This window comes from Paramisgurnus dabryanus, chromosome 12 (genome assembly GCF_030506205.2).
Source record: "Paramisgurnus dabryanus chromosome 12, PD_genome_1.1, whole genome shotgun sequence".
Taxonomy (NCBI): domain Eukaryota; kingdom Metazoa; phylum Chordata; class Actinopteri; order Cypriniformes; family Cobitidae; genus Paramisgurnus; species Paramisgurnus dabryanus.
Genome location: NC_133348.1, coordinates 31,894,337 through 31,916,607, shown reverse-complemented (window position 1 = coordinate 31,916,607; position 22,271 = coordinate 31,894,337). Strand labels below are relative to the sequence as shown.

Here is a 22,271-nt window from a genome sequence, read left to right as displayed (position 1 = left end):
ACATGTTTTAAGCTCAACCAGTAGAGAGTTCCACTTTTTTTACCACAGTAAATGAAAAACTCTTTATTATATTACTCTTTCAGTGTCAAAAAAATGTTTTAAGAGCTGTTTAGTTGAGAATATAGACGAATAAACTTCAAATCTGTGGTCAGTTAGTAAATATACCTATATTAAAAAATTCCCTTTTTTTACTACAGTAACCATTTTTTATCTGTAGTAAAACCATGATTAATTTTCGAATGGATTCCCTTTTGATATATCTACTGCCATCAATTTATTTATCTTCATTATTCATATGAAGTCTGTTATTTACTACCGTTTAAACTGTTAAGTTTCATACCTTATACATTTTCTATATAATTTTAACGCTGTAGTAAATCACTGCATTTGTACTTTAACTGTATTTCTTTCTTCACTGGATTTATTATTCTTAAAAACGGACACAAGCAGGAGTTTTGCATTTTATATATTTTTCGATTTGTAAAAATACATTTAAATAAGAATAGCCAGGGCTGCCCTACTGGGTTAGACTGAATGACGACCTCTGCTGTTCCTTTTGCAATATAACCGGACTCGCGTCCTCTCGTCCTCGGAGATCGTTTAGGGATGAAATTAGCCTTTTTGATTATGAATGCGCATGGTTTAAAAAAATAATGAGTTCACATATAAGTAATTTATTTAAATATTCTAAAACAATTACATTTTTCATTTCAATTTCATTGCGAATTTAGGAAATTCATTTGCCACACGACTTTCAAAAGGTTGTTATATAATTAAATAAAGAAATGTTCTCAAAAGCTGGTAACGGCGTGACAAAATTAAATGATTTTATCAAGTAACGGTCCCTTTAAAAATAATTTTTAATAGCTTAAAAACAAGATTCATGCGTCAACACGGTGTGCGTCATGGCGTCACTTCCGGTCCCAATTGGCAGCTGGTGTACCCGGAGCGCCATGTTAGTGCAAACAAAAGAAACAACTTCAATGATTTCATAGCATTTCACGGCAAGCACGAAAACAATGACGGAATATAATATGCTACCCTGCTTTTTATAAACCGGAGGTTTTCATAATGCCTTTGTAAGTATGTCGCTGCAGTTTAAACACAAATCTGATTGGAGTTAATGCAAGGTCCGCGGCCTAACGTCACGAATCAGTCCAGACTCATATTCATACCAACAGGGCACTTCAGTTTATTAGGGATCATATTTTAAGTAGAGCAAACTCATAATTATGACATTGGTAGCGGGGAAAAAATCTTGTCGGGTGACGTTATAAAGATTGTGTTTGTAGTAAGCACAGCAGTTATATGTATAACCATATGCAATTTAAGTCGCATTGATGCGGTGTATTTTGATTTATTTAACTTACAGATGTAAGTTAGATTAGTTGTTTATATCATGGCGTGATCTAAATGTTAATCCTAATACCTTATAAAGGGGCGTTCACACACGCGTTCAAAGCGCGACAGATAGACACAGGACGATGGTCCATAGACAAACGTTTTAAAAACGTCGTGACCGTCATTGCAAGAAAAGTTTTATATTTTTTTTCCACGCCAAGTGACAGCAAAATACGTCTGTGTGAGACATAAGCACAAAATGACAAGTTGCTTTCAGAGTTACTTTCTTCACGTGGGTAGACGTCAAATGACGTCAGACTGATATGAAATCGTACCGGACAGCTCAATCAGTTTTAATCTTCTCGTTGTATTTCGGAGTAAAGTAAAGAGACTGTTTAAAACACAGATTTTTATGTACTTGCTCAGTAACACATTTTTAATCAAACAAAAGTTACAGAGGTCTAAATCTTACATGAAACAAGGTGTTTTGATGAATGTCCAGACTGCTTTTTCAAAGGTTTAAAAATGTGCCGCAATCATAATTTAGATGAATACAAAATGTTCAGACATTTAACCTGCTGTTTAAATATTCTGTTGACTGTGGTTTTCATACTTATATTGATTGATTATATCTAATTTTTGAATGTTCCTATCTTAAATATTAAAAAAATCATGTTTCAGTAGAGTCCCAATGTAGATATTTGTGTTTTTTTTCACAGTCCAATCACCAGTCAGGCTCAGACAGTCCAACAGACTGCAAAGCACTATGGGATCACATCTCCCATCAGTCTGGCACCCCCAAAGGAGGCTGATCTTGTGCTCACCCGGAAGCTGACGGAGACGCTCCGACCCTTCGGAGTCTTTGAGGAAGAGCTGGAGCTCCAGCGGAGGTAATCGAGTCTTACTTCAATAAATCACATGCGTGTTTCATAAGCCCTTTTCACACATAGATTATGTAAAATGCGTTCGGGATCATATGATTTTTGGTTCATTCACACTGCCAATGATTTTCCGGAAGCTGGTTTGATTGCTTTGAAAATACATTGATGTCTAAAGTTGTGTTTCCCCCCCATAGAATCCTAGTGCTTGGGAAGTTAAATACGCTGGTTAGGGTGTGGATCCATGAAGTCAGTGAAACTAAGGTGTGCTTATGTTGATTTAATATTTATAAAAATACAGAAATGTATGATCAGATACTCAATGGTGTTTTTTTATTTCTAGAATATTCCATCGTCAGTGATTGATAATGTCGGTGGAAAAATCTTCACGTTCGGATCCTACAGGCTTGGAGTTCATACTAAGGGTAAGTTATCCTATGCATGCATATATAGAGAGACAGAGAAATGTATATATGCACTTTTTTTAAACTTTGTGTGTCTGTGATGTCTATACAGGTGCTGATATTGATGCTCTATGTGTTGCTCCTCGTCATGTGGATAGATCAGACTTCTTCTCTTCCTTTTATGAGAAATTAAAGGAGCATGAAGAAGTCAAAGACCTGAGGGTATGTGTTGTGTTACAATAATGTGCTCATATACGCTGTTCACCCATGTGGCTTTTCAACGGATATTTATTTGTGCTTTCTAGGCAGTGGAGGAAGCATTTGTTCCTGTGATAAAGCTGTCCTTTGATGGCATAGAGGTATTTTATTTTAAACGTTTTTCTATATAGCATTAGTTAATACTTTTCGCTCCAAATTTGTGATTTATTTCTTGCTTGGATCATTAAAGATTAGTTTTGCATAATATATGTGTGGTTTGTTCAAAGACACACATGAATTGAGATCAGTTGTCATTGATATCAATTCTGGCACAGCCTGTCTTGAAGCAGTACATTCAATAGGACATACTTGCTTTGTATTTCACCCAAAAAGTAATTACAATCCAAGCTTGTATGACTTTTTTACAATGCCATAACTATGCATAGGCTGTCCGTAGCTCTGCGTAGCCTGATGCGCATCTTGCCAAAAATGTAATAACGCGTCCCTTCTAGGCAGACCACCTGCACCAGTTTAATGGTTTTGTTTAAAGTTTGAAGAATGTGCACGTTACCGTTACTGTCCTATATTTTTCAAGTACATAAAAAGGTATATTTAAAAATATTATGCATGGCAAATGTTTATTTAGTATCACCAATTTTCTGTTTGTCTCTCATTTACTATAGTTAAATTTGTGTTATATCACTCTCGTATCGGCCAGTCGGCCACGTTCCTTTTTCACTCTCGTTATCGTCATTGGCCATTAAACCCCCCGTATCAGGCAATCTTAAATATATATTGTTATGTGTGTGGCAGATTGACATACTGTTTGCCCGACTGGCGCTGCAGACCATTCCAGAAAACCTGGATTTGCGAGATGATGGCTTATTAAAGAACCTGGACATTCGCTGCATCCGAAGTTTGAACGGTAATTGGTCATTTAAAATGATGGGTCTTGTTTGCTTTAGTTTTTCTTATCATGATGTTAGTGTTATATATGCTTATGCTTTGTTTAGGTTGCAGAGTGACGGATGAGATTCTTCATCTGGTGCCCAACATAGAAAACTTTCGACTGACTCTCAGAGCCATCAAATTGTGGGCTAAACGTGAGTAGTTATCTTTTGTAAATCTCTTATTGTATTCTGTTAGTGAGAACATACCTGACCCAATGACCTTCAATGATCTGTGACCTATGACATTAAAACACATTACACAATTTTTTTTTTAGATTTGATGTGTTTTTAGTGTGGTGTTAAGGAAACAAATTGACATTTCTAATTTTAAACAGAAAAAGCAGAGACTAGGTTTTACACTGAACAAAATTATAAACACTCTTGTTTTACAGGTCACAATATCTACTCAAATATCTTGGGATTTCTGGGTGGTGTGTCATGGGCCATGCTCGTTGCGAGAACCTGTCAGCTTTACCCCAATGCTGTGGCCTCCACCTTGGTCCATAAGTTCTTCTTGGTTTTCTCAAAGTGGTAGGTTTCTCGAACTGAGCACGTATGGTTGAAAGCAATCTAATAATACAGACGACTTGTGTTACTACTTTTATTTATGTCTCTCTCTCTCTCTCTCTTTGATTTTACAGGGAATGGCCAAACCCAGTTCTTCTGAAACAGCCTGAAGACTGCAATCTCAATCTCCCAGTCTGGGACCCAAGGGTACTGTTTTTTTATTTAGTTGATTACTGATAAACTGATGAACACCATTTCAACCAAACAACTGTTATTTCAAGTAAAGTTGTGTTCACACTTGTAGTCCGGTTCTCTTGGTTCTTTTGGTCCGGACAAAAAATACTTGTTCACACTGACATTTTAACAGCAAACTTAATCGAAGACCTAAGGATAAGGTCACAACCTGATTGGTCAGCTTTTATGACATGTATTTGCCAAAACAAGACTGTGTGCTTAGCTAAATGTGCTCATTATATGCATACATGAGGTTATTTTATTGAAATGAAATGACAGCACCAGGAATTCCTCAGTTATATGCGCAAAGGAAGTAAGGGATAATGTATAGGCAGCAGGTTGTTATTGCAGAAATAAGCCCCGACAGTGTGATCACAACCTGAGACACAGCGGAGGGTCTTGTATCACACTGAAGGGGCTTATTTTGCGATAACAACCTGCTGCCTGTACATTATCATGCTTATTACGTGGCTTTTACTTTATAAGTAAGGTAAGAAACATTAAATATTGATTAACATTAAACATTATTTTAACGAATGCAGACCTTCCGCGAGGTTATAAGACAAGACGTTCAAATGTCACAAACACACTATTTGGTTTAATCATTTGTAATATTTAGCTGTACCTGTCAAAATGATTTGCAGCCGTGTGTTATTAGTTACAGGCAGTTGTTATCTCAGAATAACATACCTTGGAATGGCAAGACTGTCAAGCATTTTAGATTGCCGTGTAATAAGATATAATAAATGCTCTTCCTACGTTAACAAATGTGATTTTTTTGGGGGGTCGCATCTTATCACTTCCTGTTTTTGGATTAATTTAGATGTCTTAAATCTGTGTTGCATTCACATTTTCAACCGTAACCCACTTTTTTTAGCAGCCTCGGTCTGCTTATTCGCTGAACATCAAGGCAATCAAATGAATGGCACAAACAGAGCAATCGAACCAGAGTTTGTTTTAAGCAAACCAAATCTTCCAAGTGTGAACACTAGGGCTGGGTATCGATTCGGATTTTCCAGATCGATTCACAAGCTGTCAAATCGATTCGATTCTCGATTCAATTTTCAATTCCGGTTCTCGGGGCAGTTTTTATACTCGATTCTAGATTCAATTCAATAAGTATAGATTAAATACAAATACTATACTAATAAAAAGAACAGTGAACAGCAGGTTTCAAGTGGGTAATTAATGATTAAAATCGATTAAGCACCTGAAACCGCCATTTTAAGCACTATATTAATAAATGACAGGCTTGCCTCTCGCTCCTTGGTAACATCGCGCAAAGCAAAAAATAGGGTGACATCTAGTGAAGAAGACTAGTAATTCAATTAACGTTAATCTTTCGTTGAATGTTTGCAGAAATAAATATGAAAGAAAAAAAAATCGATTCTGCTCTTTGAGAATCGATTCTGAATCGACCACATTTTAAAAAACGATTAATCGAAAAATCTATTTTTTTGCCCAGCCCTAGTGAACACACAAATCCAGTTATTTAAATAGACTGGTTTTAGCTGAATAAACAAACTTGATTTAAATCCATTAAATTGTCAGAATAGACAAAATAATAGACTAGACGATAGGTGCTCACCTACACTATAGTCCCCTATTCCCTCATGCACTATTCCCTACATAAGTCCAATTATATAGTTCGCTCGAATGAGTGAGTGAATTTGTACACTTGAGCTCACATGAAGTGTGCATCACGGGCATCATCTTCTGCCAATACGTGAGAATCAGTGGACGGGTGCCGACTAGCTTTGAGTTGTACACTCAATAATGTCCACTATAATTTAGGACACTACCAGAAATGCATGTTCCCTCGAATAGTGCACTATTTAAGGATTTAGGGGGCTATTTTATGTTTTGATTTTTTTTTACATTTTAATACATTTGATGCTGTGTGAATTGTTAGTTTGAAAATATTGATTGAGATATTGGATCGATTTACACATTTTTTTTTTTTTATATTTAATTGACCTGCTCCATAGCATTTTTGATATTTTGCTCATGATCAAGGAATGTAATCCTTTAGGCTTTCTGCATAACCTCAAGAGAAGAGAGAGAGCTACATCTATGAGAAGCCATTTATCCAACCTTTTATTCTTTCAGGTGACCCCTAGTGACCGTTACCACCTCATGCCGATCATTACACCTGCCTATCCTCAGCAAAACTCCACCTACAACGTCTCGGCCTCCACTCGAGCCATCATGGTGGAAGAGTTCAAGCGTGGTCAGTCTCATTTCTGAAGATCCCCAAACTTATTTTTTATATTGGCAATAGTTCACTCAAAAACAAAAACTAGGCTTTAAGTTATATTAAAGGTAAATGGCAGTGTAATAAAAAAAATTAATCGTGTCCCATGACCTGGATGTAAATCTTTCTCCCTGATACAGTTAAAGCGGTGGTAAACCGGCTGTTTTGAAGGACCCATTTATAGGAATATTCCACTTTTATATACATTTTTTTTATAATTTACTCACCCTTATATCATCCAGATGTTTATGTCTTATGTCGAGAAGAAATTAAGTTTTTTGAGGAAAACATTCCAGGATTTTTCTTTATATAGTGGACAACAATTTAGAGTTTCAGTGCAGCTTCAAAGAGCTCTAAATGATCCCAACTGAGACATAAGGGGGTGTGCACAACAAAACTTAAACGCGGCTGAAAACGCCTGGAGGATGCCGAATGTCAGCTGCTTTCACCAAAAGTTTAATATTTTTAAACTCTCTTTCAGCGCGGCAGAAAACCGCTAGATGCTGGCTTTTTTGAATAACGCAGATCTTCCATTGGAAACAATTGAAAACATACGCTGGCCACGGGCGTAAAAGCTTTGGTGTGCACGACCCCTAAGGGTCTTATCTAGCGAGACAATCCTCATTTTTGCAAAAAATAAATAAATTAGGGCTGTCAAAATTAATTGCATACAAAATAAATGTTTGTTTTTGCACAATATAAATGTGTGCACTGTTTGTAATTATTTTGTGTATACATAAATGCATACATACATACATGTATAAATTTAAGAAAAATGTTAATTATGTATTTTTTTTATTTATATATAATATAAAATATATCAAAATCTAAATAAATATATACATGTAAATGTTTTTTAAATACATCCAATTGTGTGTGTATTTACATATAAAAAATTATTACACACCATGCACAGACATTTATTATGCAAAAACAAACTTTTATTTTGTATGCAATTAATTGTGATTAATCTTTTTAAACCACAACTTCTCATCTTGCACTAGCCTTGTGATGCGCCAGTGTGACCTTAACGCTTTTATGTAATTTTATACGTTATGCATGACGTATGCGAAACCACCCCTCTAGTGTTTACAAGTGTGGAGAAAGAGGACTACTCAGACGTTTTTGTATGAGGAATGATACAAATTAATGTCTTTGTGTTAGTTTATTGTTTAAAATGGTCAGCAAGTGTGCGTTTCACATTTGTAATGCGTGACCTTTCGATGCTATTACGTAATACACAAGGTCAGGCTGGCACTTCACACTGCTAGAGGTTGGGGTTTAAAAGTATGTATTTTTATTTATGTTGTGGGTGAAAATTATCATTTTGCTAGATAAGACCCTAATGCTTTATCTTGGAAGACAAGGGGGTGAGTAAATTGGGATTTTTTTTAATAAAAGTAAAGTAATTTTTTTACTTATAGGGACACTTCACTTTTTTTGAAAATATGCTCATTTTCCATCTCCCCTGGAGTTAAACATTTGATTCTTATTGTTTTTGAATCCATTCAGCTGATCTCCAGGTCTGGCGGTAGCACTTTTAGCAAAGCTTAGCATAATCCATTGAATCTGATTTGACCATTAGCATTGCGCTAAAAATAACCAAATAGATATTTCTCCTGTTATAAACTTGACTCTTCTGTAGTTACATCGTATTAAGATAGACAGAAAATTAAAAGTTGTGATTTTCTAGGCAGATATGGCTAGGAACTATTCTCTCATTCTGGCGTAATAATCAAGGACTTTGCTGCCGTAACATGGCTGCCGGAGGTGCAATGATATTACGCAGCAGCAGAAAATAGTCCCCATAGTAACTTTCAATGGCAGGGAACTATTTTCAGCTGCTGTGTAATATCATTGCATATTTTCCAAAAAAGTGGAGTGTCCCTTTAAACTATCACATGTTAGCACAGGTAACTTACCTCACCAGATTAAACTTGGCAAAATCATAAAAATCTTCCTCTCCAAAAGCTCTAAAATATAATTGACACTGAATGGATTGTGTTTTAATGTCAAATACAGAAAGTCTATATTTGTTATCTGAACTTAGTTTTTGTTTCTTGGTTTATAAGACGTGAATTATTTTTGGGTGAACTATTTCTTCTGTGCTGATATGACATGGGCTAACTCAAGACGTGATGTTGTGACACGCGTGTTCGATTGTTTCACTTTTCACAGGTCTCGCCATCACAGATGAAATATTGCAGAATAAAGCAGATTGGTCCAAACTATTTGAAGCTCCAAACTTCTTTCAGAAATACAAGTATGTATTAAGCTGCTTATCTTGTTGGACACAGATGGTGAGATTTAATCATTTCAATAAAGATTTCTTTCTCAAAACTGCACCCACATTCATTCATAGCCTGTGCACAAGTATTATGATACTGTTATGTAATCGGTACCATCATTTTGAAATAAAACTGAATCTTGCGTACTCTCAGTTTATTTATGTGGAGTACAAAACCAATGGCTTTTATGGCATCTTAAAGATATTGAAATTTAACGTGTATTCATTCTGATTGTAGAGCATGCCTTAAATGTACCTAACAATTTGTCGAATGATAAAATTGATACTATAATTCAAAGGTAGGTATTCAAGTTTAAATGGCTTTTTAAAAGTCTTTGATTTTCTTGTGCCTTTAATTTGTATACAATTCAAAAATAAAATGTTTTAGTTCACAATTCGTACAATGTATTTCTTGTTAGTCTGTTTTTATAGCATTCATAATTTTATTTTGTTCAATTTCTGTCATTGAGCTTTTAGTCTCTGTTTGTTCTTTTCATTTAAAATTTATGTACTTTGAAGTTCTTTTTTTCACGTAAGAGGGGCAAATCAACATTTTATAGACTTGTGATAAACAGTATTTAGATTTAATATTTGATATATTGCGTAAATCAGTGTTACTCCATTCCAGTCCTCACACCGCCCCCTCCATAATGTTTTAGTTGTCTTCCAGTATAAAATACCTGTGGACAGTTGCATAAACATAGCCACTAAGTTAAGACTGTGACCTTTTTTTATAACGTTATGACCAGTCTTGGAAAAAATAGATGACTAACTTTGTAAGACTGTTCTAAGCAACTCTTCAGCTCATTGGTGTATTAGGGTGACATCTACAACATCTATGCTTGTTTGACTTCAGCAATGCTGCGCAGACCCATAGCCGTGTGACATCACAGTTTTGCAAGACCAATTCGAAAGTAAAGGACTTTGTCTGCTTTCCTTTGTGGTACTGTGATGTCACACGATGATCGTTCGAAGCAGCAGCACCGCACAAAGTCTAACAAGCCTTTTATGCAACATGGCTGATTAGTTAAATCAGGTGTTTTTTTAATATAGGAAGACATCTAAAATATTTTGTTGGTGGGCGAGGGCTAAAATTAAGGAACGCTAGTGTAAAGGAGGTTTAAAACACAGTGCTTGGCACTCAACATTTCCCCTGTGTATGGATGCCATGCGTTTATTTATCTAGCCGACTAAAAACCAATGATGCTCAATGCATTAGATCAGGGGTGGGTTTCTTTTTTAAATGTATTTATTTCTATAAGGGCTTACAGCTGATAATCTTAGTACACAAGGATGCATTTACTGTATGCAGTTTATTGCTTAGGATTTATAATTGCCCTTATTTTTCCTTAAATGTGTCCTTTTTGATGCCCTCAAAATGCTTACTTTACCCAACTTTATTTACTGAGACTGTTACAAATAAGCTTTTATGTGTTTAAGTTTATATGTTAATTTCTATTGAAAGTGTAAACACTTGGATATAATCAGAATATTGTTTGACAGACCCAACATAGCAATTGATATTTTTACATTATCACATCATATATGACCCTGGACCACAAAACCAATCATAAAGGGTAATTTTTCTTTGAAATTTGAATAAACAAGCTTTCTATTGATGTATGCAGGGCTGCATAACAACTTATTGCGACTAATCGTTTGCAGAATAAAAGTTTTTGTTAACATCATATATGTGTGTGTGTACGACGTATAATAGTTATGTATATATAAACCACACACGTGCATGTATCATTTTATGGAAAAATATATTTTAAATATTCATATTTATATATAATATAAATAATATATATTTCTTAAATGTATTCATGCATACGTGTATTCATATATTCATAATTATTATACACAATAAACACACATAAATGATTTAAACTAAAACTTTTATTCTGCAAACGATTGTTATGCCGCCCTAGATGTCTGGTTGTTATGAGATGAAAATATTTGGCAGAGATACAACTTTTTGAAAGTCTGGAATCTGATGGTGCAAAAAACTCAAAATAATGAAAAAATCTCCTTTAAAGCTGTCCAAATGAAGTCATTAAAACATATATTTTCAGTAGGAAATGTACAAAATATCTTTATAGTATGTGATCTTTACTTTAATTTCCTAATGATTTTTGGCATAATTTATAATTTTTTTTTGACCCATACAATGCATTGTTGGCTATTGCTATTAATAAACTGCTACTTATGACTGGTTTTGTTGTCCAGGGTTACATTTTAGGAGCAGGACTCGATTAAGTGACATCATAGTTTTTCAGACATTATGCGCTTTAAAAGGATAGCCGGGTTTATAACATTCATACTTTTTAAAATAGTATTGACTCATTCAGTTCTGTCCATACAAGATGGTAATCCATCATCAATTTGGAAAAAAATCTATGAATAAAATGCTTAAAGTTGTGATCAAGATGCTAAATATCTTACTTTTGCTTTGGTGCTGTCACAAAGAACTGTTCAATGATGTCATGAAAGTTTTTTATACCATTTTTTTTTTACAGTCTTTGTGTACACTAGACTGTTTAAATGGAAAGCAAGTTTTAATGAAACACTCTGGTAGAACTAAAATACATTAAATCCTGGATTAGGGTCTTGCTTTCACATCTTTTAAGGGTGCAATATAAACACAACAGTATTATTGAATTAATATGTCTTACCCTGCAAAAAAAACCAAAAAAACATTTTAATAACTTTTTTTGTCTTATTTATCAGATGTACAAATGTGACCCTGGACCTCAAAACCACTAATAAGTAGCACAGGTATATTTGTAGCAATAGCTAAAAAAACATTAGGATATTAAGGAATAATCATGTTCCAGGAAGATATTTTGTAAATTTCCTACCATTAATATGTAAAAACTTAAATTTTGTGAGTGGGTGCAGTTGCTAAGAACTTTATTTGAACAAATTTAAAGTGATTTTCTCAGTATTTGAATTTTTTTGCACCCTTATTTCAGGTATTCAAATAGTTGTGTCTCGTCCTAATCGAACTAACCACACAGTACATCAATGGAAAGCTTATTTATTCAGCTTTCAGGTGATATATACATCTCAATAAAAAAAGACCTTTATGACTGGTTTTGTGGTCCAGGGTCATAAATGTTATTTTTTTATCTAAGTTTTTGCAAAGGTGAATTAATTTTGTTTAACACATCTTATTTTAAATGTTAGAGTTTTTAATTTGACAAAGACAAATACAAGATTGTTTGCAGTGTATGACAACAATGACAGATATAATTGATCCGCATTGATTTTTAAACTTTTTCAGTCTAATGTAAAACGTGTGGTTAAAGACTTGCGGTTAAAATCCTTGCAGCTGGAGAGGATTTGAATGATCTCTGATATCTCGAGTTTGTTTATGAATCACTGTTTATCTGTCTATGGAGAGGTGTAACGGTGCAGTGTCATTGAGATGGGGGCAGGCCGGCCCTGTAGGTTTTGCCGGGTCTAAACGAGTGGCTCTAGTCTAAAGGATGTAATGGCATTGTTCTGTCTTTTATGTCCCAAGGCATTATATAGTGTTGCTAGCAAGCGCACCAACAGAGAAGCAGCATTTGGAATGGTGAGTACAGATTACTGGCACATCTTCAGCTGTGTGTAATGCTTTGTGGGATCAATGTGGTGCTCATGTCCCCTAAGTCACTCGGAAAATGTGGCTGATAAGGACTAAGTGTGCTCTTTGTCTGACAGGGTGGGCCTTGTGGAGTCAAAGATCCGAATCCTGGTGGGAAACCTGGAAAAGAACGAGTTCATCACGCTCGCCCATGTCAATCCACAGTCGTTCCCAGGACCAAAAGAGGGAAATGACAAGTGAGTTTGAGTTCATTTGTGTACAAATGGTTGTCTTTGTTTTCACTAACAATTTTGAACTGAATCTGATTCAAATGCCAGATTATGGGCTTTGAAAATTGAGTCTGTGCTTTGTTTGTGTACAGGGAGGAGTTCAGCACGATGTGGGTAATAGGTATCGTGTTCAAAAAAATGGAGGGATCAGAAAATCTTAACGTGGACTTGACGTTTGACATCCAGTCATTCACAGACACGGGTAAGACTTTGGCTCTGCATCCTACAGCGAATATATAAGAATATCTGTTTGCTCACACTTTTTCACCAAATCCCAAATGCTTTTAACTAGGGCTGTCAAAAGATTAATTGCATACAAAATAAAAGTTTATGTTTGCATAATATATGTGTGTGTGTGTGTGTAATGTGTGTTATTATTATGTATATATAAATAAACACATGTATAACTTTAAGAAACATTTTATGTATGTAATCGCGATTAATCACATACAAAATTTGATTGTGCTGTGTGTAATAATTATATTTAAACACAGACACGTACATATATACATTTCAGAACATTTTTATTTATATATACATTTTCTGTACATGTTTCAGATGTGTCAGTGAACGCGAAATATCTCTCTTAATAACTGTATTAACATCAAGCAAGTCCTGCACTTTATTTATTTTTAATTACTGCATGTTTTAAAACTGAAACCAAAATCTTAGACGCCCATGTGGATGGACAATCATTATTTCTATGGATTAAGCATTAAGGATGATACATTCTCAGAAAATGTTCAAATAAAGATCATTTTAGACGTTTGATGACTATTTACTGTCTAAGGCTGCATCTCAAGTTATCCAACAACGGGCTAGGCCAAGGGCCAAACAGAAATTGAGCATTGAGTTAATCGCACATTAATAAAATTGCTATCGTTAAAATTAATTTACATTAACGTTAATTTTGTAGTTGTTGGTATTATTATTATTATTATTATTATCATTATTAATAATACTAATACTGTCGCTGTTTTTTTACAAAATATTAATATCATCACCATCATTTTATATAATATTATATTGATTGTTGTCAGTATTGTTATTGTTATTACTATTAATAATGATCATTACTTTTAATAATAATCATTGTTTATTATTTATTATTATTAAGTTATTATAATGGGATTAGAAAAAAAATCCTAAAACCATAACAATCCCTAGAATTAGCATTGGTATTACCATTTATTATTGTAAATACTATTATGGCATAATATACATGATATTATAATTATTATTATTATTATTATTAATACTACCCAAATATGTATTATTATTATCTGTTTAACTTATTATTATTATTATTATTATTTTGTCTTGTTATTATTATTTTGCTTATTATCATTGCTTCATAACAATATTATCATCTATATTAATATCCGTTTAATTTATTATTCATTTTTTTATTATATCATTGAGCAGAACAAATCATTGTCACAATTGTTGTTTTTGTTGTCTGTTTTGTTTTTGTTGTTTACTACTTAACTATCTGTTGTATGTTTTGCACTTATAATAATAAAAAAAATAATAATTTGACAGCCTTAATATATAGATAACACAATAAATCCATTTTGACTAATTTGGGTACAAACGTGTGAATTAATTTATAAATGTGCATTCATCTTTGCCATGTTAAATTCATTAAGTTGACTAGTGGTATACACTGATTAATAAAATAAACATTAATGACATTAATCAAAACACTTACTTTGTCATATTAAGAACACTGTCATTGCTGCTGTCATCCTTGGGATGTCACCGCTGAACTTTTTTAAAGCGATCAGCTGTAAAATGTTTTGATCCTGCTGGAATTTTGTTGACTTTGAAATAAAGGAAAGTTTTTCATAAGATCCCCTGGGGTCAATGTGTTAGCATGACAGAAACTTGATGCAGTTATGTGAGAACAAGCAACAGCCGACATTTTCCTTCGCCCGAGTGCCTCTCGCGTAAATGATTTGATTTTGATGACTTACGTTTCTTCCCCATCACAGAAAACCATGACAGGTTAATCGGTGCCATCAAAAGTATTATTTTGTTTTTGTTTGTTTGTTGATCACGAAGTACAAAGTAAATGAGGAAAACTAGGAATGGTGCGCTGTGATTTGTTGAGGGGATTTATTGCATTCTGCAGACAAGAAGGACAAGCGTTTATCGCATTATGACAGAATAACATGGCGGATTTTGCATAAAATTAAGAAATCTTAATCTTAAAATTAAGATTTTGGTGGTAACTATTTTTCTTGTAAAAATAGCGTTAAACGTGTGTGTGTGTGTGTATATATATATGTGTGTGTGTGTGTGTGTGTGTGTGTGTGTGTGTGTGTGTGTGTGTGTGTGTGTGTGTGTGTGTGTGTGTGTGTGTGTGTCTTATGGGTGTGTAATTAATGACATGATGTGTTGTTTTTGAATGGCTGTAGTTTACAGACAGGCTATCAGCAGTAAGATGTTTGAACAGGAGATGAAAATCACAGCCATGCATGTCAAGAGAAAGCAGCTTCATCAACTACTGCCAAAAATTGCCATTCCCAGAAGCAAGAGAAAGGCAAGTGTAACTCATTTAGTAAAATCTTAAAACACTAGATTCATTTTTTATACGTTTACTTTTTTGTTTGTTTGCATGCTTTGACTTTTGACTTTGTTAAAATCTACTTAATTTCATCTCTTTTAGCATTCATCTGATGGCCTACGTGTAATGAATGATGGCAGTCTCGACCTCTCAGTTGACAGTGACAACAGCATGTCAGTCCCGTCCCCTACGGGTGCTTCAGCTGCCAAGATTCCCCGTGCTGCCAGTCCTCAGGGGTAAACCACACCCCCCTCCATATTTATTTCCTTAACCTCTCAATCAGTACATTTCTGGGTTACTTTATAATTTTTTTTCTCTATAACTGCAGCTCCACTGTGTCAGCCACCTCAGATTTGCAGGGTAAAACTGATGTTACAAGTGGACACATTGTTCCAGCTAGCGGTATGTTTATCAAAGTCTGAAGCATTTTTATTTTTCGGTTTGGTGTACCTCTGTGTGTTCTGAACAAGAAGGAATATCACACAGATTTAGAATAACAAGTAGGCGAGTAATTTAATGACCAAACTGTCCATTGTTATTTTAGTGGACATCAACGTGGGGACCACTGGCAATGGTACACCACAGAAGGGTCCAACTGCACTAAAGCGGCCCGCCTCACCTGTTCAACACGAGGGAGAGAAGAAACTTAAAGTTGACAGTGAAGAACAGAATCCTCAGTCTAGTCCACAAGAATCAGCCCTCCAGAACGAGGCGTCCACAGGAACCAAAGTAGAGGACGTAAGGCAACCCTCTCGCATTTGCGTACTTTTAAAAAAAAGAGGCATATTATTTCAGGCATTTTATGGAAATGTTTTGTTATGCATCTTTTCCAATGATCTTTAAATTTAAAAGTGTGCTGTAAGTTGGGGTCCAGTCCTGCTCTTTGTTGAAACGCATCTGAACCAGCTAGTCAAGATCTTTAGAATTACGCTGCGGTGGTGTAAAAAAAGAGTGGTTTTGAATGTTTGTCACTCTTTAATGTTTCAGATCATGAAACAAATTTAAATTCTAGTCACAACATGTGAACACAACATGCAGTTTTTTAAATTAAGGTTTTTATTATAAAGGGAAAACTACATCCAAACCGACATGGCCCTGTGTAAAAAATGGAACCATGAATTCTGCTGTCTACCAAAAGATCCTGAAGGACATTGGGTCTCATTCACTAAGCATGCATATGTACAAATTTGTTCGTAAAATGTGCGTACGGACGTTTTAACTTACAAAGGAAAAAAATATTAAAATATATAACACATTTATAATATAGGGTTCTTTTTCCTTGTTCATGATTATTGCGCACGTGTGGTTTAAGTTTTTCTTACGTTTTTGCAAACATTAAGAATACATTTTTGTATGAAAGTTTTTGTTGATTCCTGATTTATTAGTTAAAACGTCTGAACACACATTTCACGAACAAATTTGTGCGTAGTCTACAAAAGCTTAGTAAATGAGACCCAATGTCCAGCCATCTGTTCTTAACTTCAAGCTGAAGCAAACTTGGGTTGTTCTGCAGCAGGACAATGATCCAAAACACACCAGCAAGTCCACCTCTGAATGGCTAAAGAAAAATAAAATTAAGACTTTGGAGTGCCCTAGTCAAAGTCTTGACCTTAATCCTACCTTAAACCTTAAAAAGGTCGTTCATGCTTGAAAATCCTCCAATGTGGCTGAATTGCAACAAATCTGCAAAGATAAGTGGACCAAAATTCCTCCACAGCGCTGTAACAGACTCATTGCAAGTTATCACAAACGCTTGATTCCAGTTGTTGCTGCTAAGGGTGGACCAACCATTTATTAGGTTTAGGGGGCAAGCACTTTTTCACACAGGGCCATGTGGGTTTGAATTTTTTTTGCCTTCATAAAAGAAACCTTTATTTAAAAACTGCATGTTGTGTTTACTTGATTAATATTTAAATTAGTTTGATGATCTGAAACATTAAAGTGTGACAACATGCAAAAAAAATAAAAAATCAGGAAGGGGGCCAACACTTTTTCACACCATTGTATGTTTACACGACAACAATGTAGTAAAAAACAAAAGGTTTTACTTTGCGTTATAGACGGTTTCATCGGACACACGTGCGGTGACGCGATACACGTCTGGATCCGAACTTTACTTCCGGTTTCGTCTGACTAGTTGCCAAAATGATCTCTTGAACAAATGCCTCGTCAAAAATAACAAATGTTTTGGTTTCCTAGGTAATCTATGTGTTGTTTTTTTGCTTGTTATATAAATAAACTATGTTTAAAGAACTTTGTTGTTATTTATTCTTAGCAGAGTTTACCGGAAGTTACGTGCGAACCACGTCTGCTGCTTGTTTATGTTGTTACTGCTGAAACCGTCTACACAAAATTCCCCTTGCACACAACAACGCTGTCAAAAATATCTGCACTTATACGGATCTGCAAAGACAAATAAATGCTCTCTATTACGTGTGGCATTATTACAGATTCACGTTTATGCAGTTTACACAAAGACGAAAGTGTGTCGTTATCGAAAACTTGCACTTTGAAACCCGTCTTAAAATGTCTTTTTCAGAACTTCCCAACAGCCAAAACTGTTAAAACGTTGGCGTGTAAATGAACATCCATTTATAGTTAAACTTCTTGTTGTGTAAACGGTCCTTACAGTAGTTAAAACCAAACTTTGTTTGGTTACAAATTGATCTGTACTATGCACAATAGTGGCCATCCATGAGTAGGATTGGTCACCCCGGCTATAAAACAGCATCGTCAGCAAAATAAATAAATGTTTTGCATTGGGTGCAAGAGTTTTATTAGGTTGATTCTTCAATTAGGCAGAAAAAAATCTGTATAAAATCTTTGTATCTGTTATTGTAGGGCTCAAATACAGTGCATTAACAATGTTTTCAAAATGGTTAAGTGTATATAATAAAGAATCAACCCATAGGCATTTAATCTCAAGTTTAGTTATGGACATTAAAATAAAATCTTCTCTTTCAGCACTCGATACCAGAGTCCTCAGGTGACACCGATGCCAATGCAGCAGTGGATCCACTGGTAATCCCTGTTTCTTTATGTTTTTGTCCATCCTGTCCTCTTGTTATAATTACATTTGTGTGTAATTTTAGGCTGTTCGTAGCTCAGTAGTTGATTTAGCTGTTGCTGTATTATTATTTTGTTTTTTCAGGCAGGTGAAACGGCTCCTTCAGAGACTGAACTCAAAATAGAGACTGAATTAATGGTAAACAGAAGCCAAAGTGAATTCACATCCTCAACATTCATACCTTATTTGTTGTGTCATTGCTGATGTCATTTCCTGTCTTGCTTAGGAGGTGGACACAACAGAGAAGATGCCTCCGAATGAGGTGAGAACTTGTTCGGTTGATTTTTACATCATTGTTATTGTCTGTTATTATTTGGGGATGCACCGAATATTAGGCCACCGAACGGTAAGGACTCTAGCTCACTTGACATTGGCACACTTATGTTCACTTATTATCCTGTGACGTGGCTGCTTAAGCGCATTGTGATTTTTCACAGCCGTTACTCATCAACAACCGGTAAAACCAACATCTCTCTGACTTAGGCTGCGTCCAAATAACCACACTTGCGATCTTTGCACTTGACCACTTTAATACTTGCATGACATATTTCCTGTATTTTGCCCAAGTGTTCTAGTGGATGTGTAGATCCCAAGTGTGTATGTAAAAATAATTCACCTGATGGGACACACTCAGCAAGTGTTAAAATGTCAATCCAAGTAATGGTAGCAATTTGCACCAAAACTTATTTCTTTTTTATTTAGGCTACTTAAAATATATATATTTTAAGGTTTGCTTTTAATAAAATGAACACATAAACAAACAAATAAATTAATGAACATTTAAAGAATATTATCTACACTTATCTGAACCTGTCAGACGCAGAATTCTTTGCACCTGTAAAAAACTCTTCATTCATGTAGCTTTATTAAAGTTTATTGTTTATGTCCCTGAATAAATGACACCATTAATGTTGTTTTAATGTTATAAAAGCAGTTACAGATGTTTTACAAAATATATAACAATGTTTGTAAAAAGTGGAACACTTTCCATTTTACTACCAAAATATGTAAAATCTATTTATTAACTTACAATTAAAAGTTTCCACGACATCTCGCGAGATAAGGGCAAGTCTCATGATTTACATCCTGAACATGATGCATGACGGGATACGCTTAGCCTTGAATACCGCTTCGAAGCAGTATTTGAGAAAGTGTGGGTTTAGTGTGCGTTAAGGGCACTGCACTTTGCCAGTTTTAAGACATGGGATAGTCTTGCGCACTTGCTTGCTGTCGCGTGCACGCACTCTCAAATGGCCAAGACTGCAAGGGAGGGTATTTGGACGCAGCCTTAATTTTTAAACAGTACATTGTGAAAAACTCTGTCATTATTCTCTTACATATCTGTGCATAAAAATTGAGGAATATAATTAAATTTAAAATATAACATTTACAATTTTAAATTACGGATATATTATTAGAAATTAGAAATTATTAGAAATTCACCCCGGTTCTCCCCTACTCATGAGTGGGATCAAGTTAAACATTTTAGTTTGAATTTTATAATTTGTAATATTTATTCTTTAAAACATTAATATTAATTTATGCAATTGCAATGCCTTGATTTTAGTAGTTCACAGTCATACCCATAAATGCAATAGTACTAATAATTGGCATAATTTCTTTCGCCGTTTCGGTCTTGGTTTCCACTTTTTCGATTTTCCAAGAATTTTCATTTCGGTGCATCCCTATTATTATTCATATCCTCAATTAAAAGCTGTAATAGTGTGAAGCAGCAAACAATCTTTTATCCACTCTTATGTATTAATTATTAAATTATAAAAGTTGTTTTTTGTGTTTTATTACATTTCAAATGTGGAATATATTCTTTCTTTGCATTATTTTTTTTTTAAATTATGTATTTAAAGGGATAGTTCACAAAAAATGATCACCCTCAGGTTGTTTTAAACTTTCTTTGTTAAATTTCTATCAAAAGATATTTTGAAGATTCTTTCTACCCAAGCAGATCTGGGGCACCATTGACTTCTATTGTAGGGGAAAATAATACTGTGAATGGTGCCCCGATCTGTTTTTTGTTATTTTCTAAATATATTCTCTGTTTAGCAGAACAAAGTAATTTATACAGGTTTGGAAAAACTTTAGGGTGAGTAAACGATGACATAATTTTTTTTGGCGAACCATTTAAAAGCAGTATACAATATGAATGGTCAAGTTTTGGAGTAAAGCTTGCACACAAAAAACAGTTCATGGTTTTATCCTTATTCCATACCCACAATCCATTCCCAAAGTTTTGAAATGCGATGTTCAATGATATTTTGTGCAGAAAACTACCAATGCGGACCTGTCGGATGTTCAGATTCTCCCGTCGAACCCCATTGCTGTGGTGAAGAACTCCATCAAGCTGAGACTCAGCAGATAGATGCGCAGTCCTCTGCCTCTCTCGTACTCAGGAGGTGAATGTTTTGTGGTGTCCCGGTCACGTGCATCGCGGCTCTCCACAAGGGGGCAGCTCTGTTCTTCCACAAATGTCCCTGTACCCTTCCTCCCCTTCCCGGTACAATGCAAAAAAAACGATGTCATACCCCACACCTTCAATGTCATTAATAAATGTGTTTGTGTGATTAGGTGCACATGCTTTTGAAGTCAACCACATCTTTTCGTTTGACCTCTAAGGCTTCATGCATTTTGTTTATTTTTTGGGGGGGGTCACTCATTAAAGAGGTGTGTGTACTTTTATTCCAGGGTACACCAGTCCACCATATTGTGCAGAGCTGAAGGTTTTAGATGAGCATCAAACTGTGCTCAGCAGGTGGAGATATATTGAATCAGCATGAACCGATGACAGTAGCGATCTGACGTGAGAAAAGCACGGCCGGCTCTAGATGCATTCGGTTTACTAACACAGAGGTGGTTTAAAGCGATCAGGCTGAGATTAGTGTACACATTATCTTTTTGCCCTGCTGTCTTATCAGGGCATTAATAATGGTTGTTGTTAGGAGTGGGATAGCTAGTTTTCCCAGCATGCCCCGGTGATTCCGGTGATCTCAGCTATGTGACCTGTGCTGGCCGTTAATTTAGATTGTGTATGTGTGTGTATATATATTTTATATAAATATATATATATTCATTAGAATCTAGGCAAAAATAATTACCGTTTTATTTGCTTCAAACTGCTTTGTTTTTCTATTACAGTGCTGTTTTTTCCCTAATGTGAAATCAAAGGTGCATTTCGAATCACTTACTATGAAAACGGAATGTCGACTTGTTACTGTTGACCTGATTTTGAGGATATGGATAAAGAAATTATTTAAATTTAGCCGTAATGAGGTTTTTGGGGCTGGAGAGTGATTTTGTTCGGTTATGAAACTTTTCTTACTCTGTTTTGCCGTTTCGGTGAGAGGTATGTTTTGTCCTGACGGTCTTTGTTGACTTGTGGATTTGTATAACAGTAAATCTGGCGCCCCAGGAGCACTGTCACAGCGCAGATTCACTTCTGTCAAACGCCTTCTATGACCTTGCAATGTTCTTTCAGTTCTTTCATACGCTTATTTGTAAGGACAAGTTATTGTAATTTTTCACAAATAAAGATTTAAATTGTTGCAAAAGAAAAAAACACTGTTTATTTTTGTTGCTTGTGTGAATGATTTCAGCTGAAAGTTTATTAAAGTCCCTGTTAATGTTACAAAGTAAATGGATTAAATGCTTAGGTATGCACGCCCTTTATTTCAGCTAAGCACTTTTGCCAGTTGGTCGTTGGGGTATT

At 35.0% G+C, this 22,271-nt stretch overlaps 1 protein-coding gene across 1 annotated transcript; it reads left to right on the top strand.

Annotated features, from left to right (window-relative positions):
- The first annotated feature begins 905 nt into the window (after positions 1-905).
- Positions 906-22,121, top strand: papola (poly(A) polymerase alpha). The gene is made up of 23 exons (XM_065268782.1): positions 906-1,079; positions 2,061-2,231; positions 2,417-2,483; positions 2,563-2,644; positions 2,736-2,845; positions 2,929-2,982; positions 3,635-3,746; positions 3,835-3,924; positions 4,164-4,302; positions 4,413-4,485; positions 6,622-6,742; positions 8,945-9,029; positions 12,580-12,633; positions 12,762-12,881; positions 13,007-13,116; positions 15,335-15,459; positions 15,586-15,719; positions 15,812-15,885; positions 16,028-16,221; positions 18,448-18,504; positions 18,635-18,688; positions 18,777-18,812; positions 20,832-22,121. The coding sequence occupies exons 1-23, from the start codon at positions 1,072-1,074 to the stop codon at positions 20,925-20,927; spliced, it is 2,166 nt and encodes a 721-aa protein (XP_065124854.1). The 5' UTR covers positions 906-1,071; the 3' UTR covers positions 20,928-22,121.
- Positions 22,122-22,271: the final 150 nt, after the last annotated feature.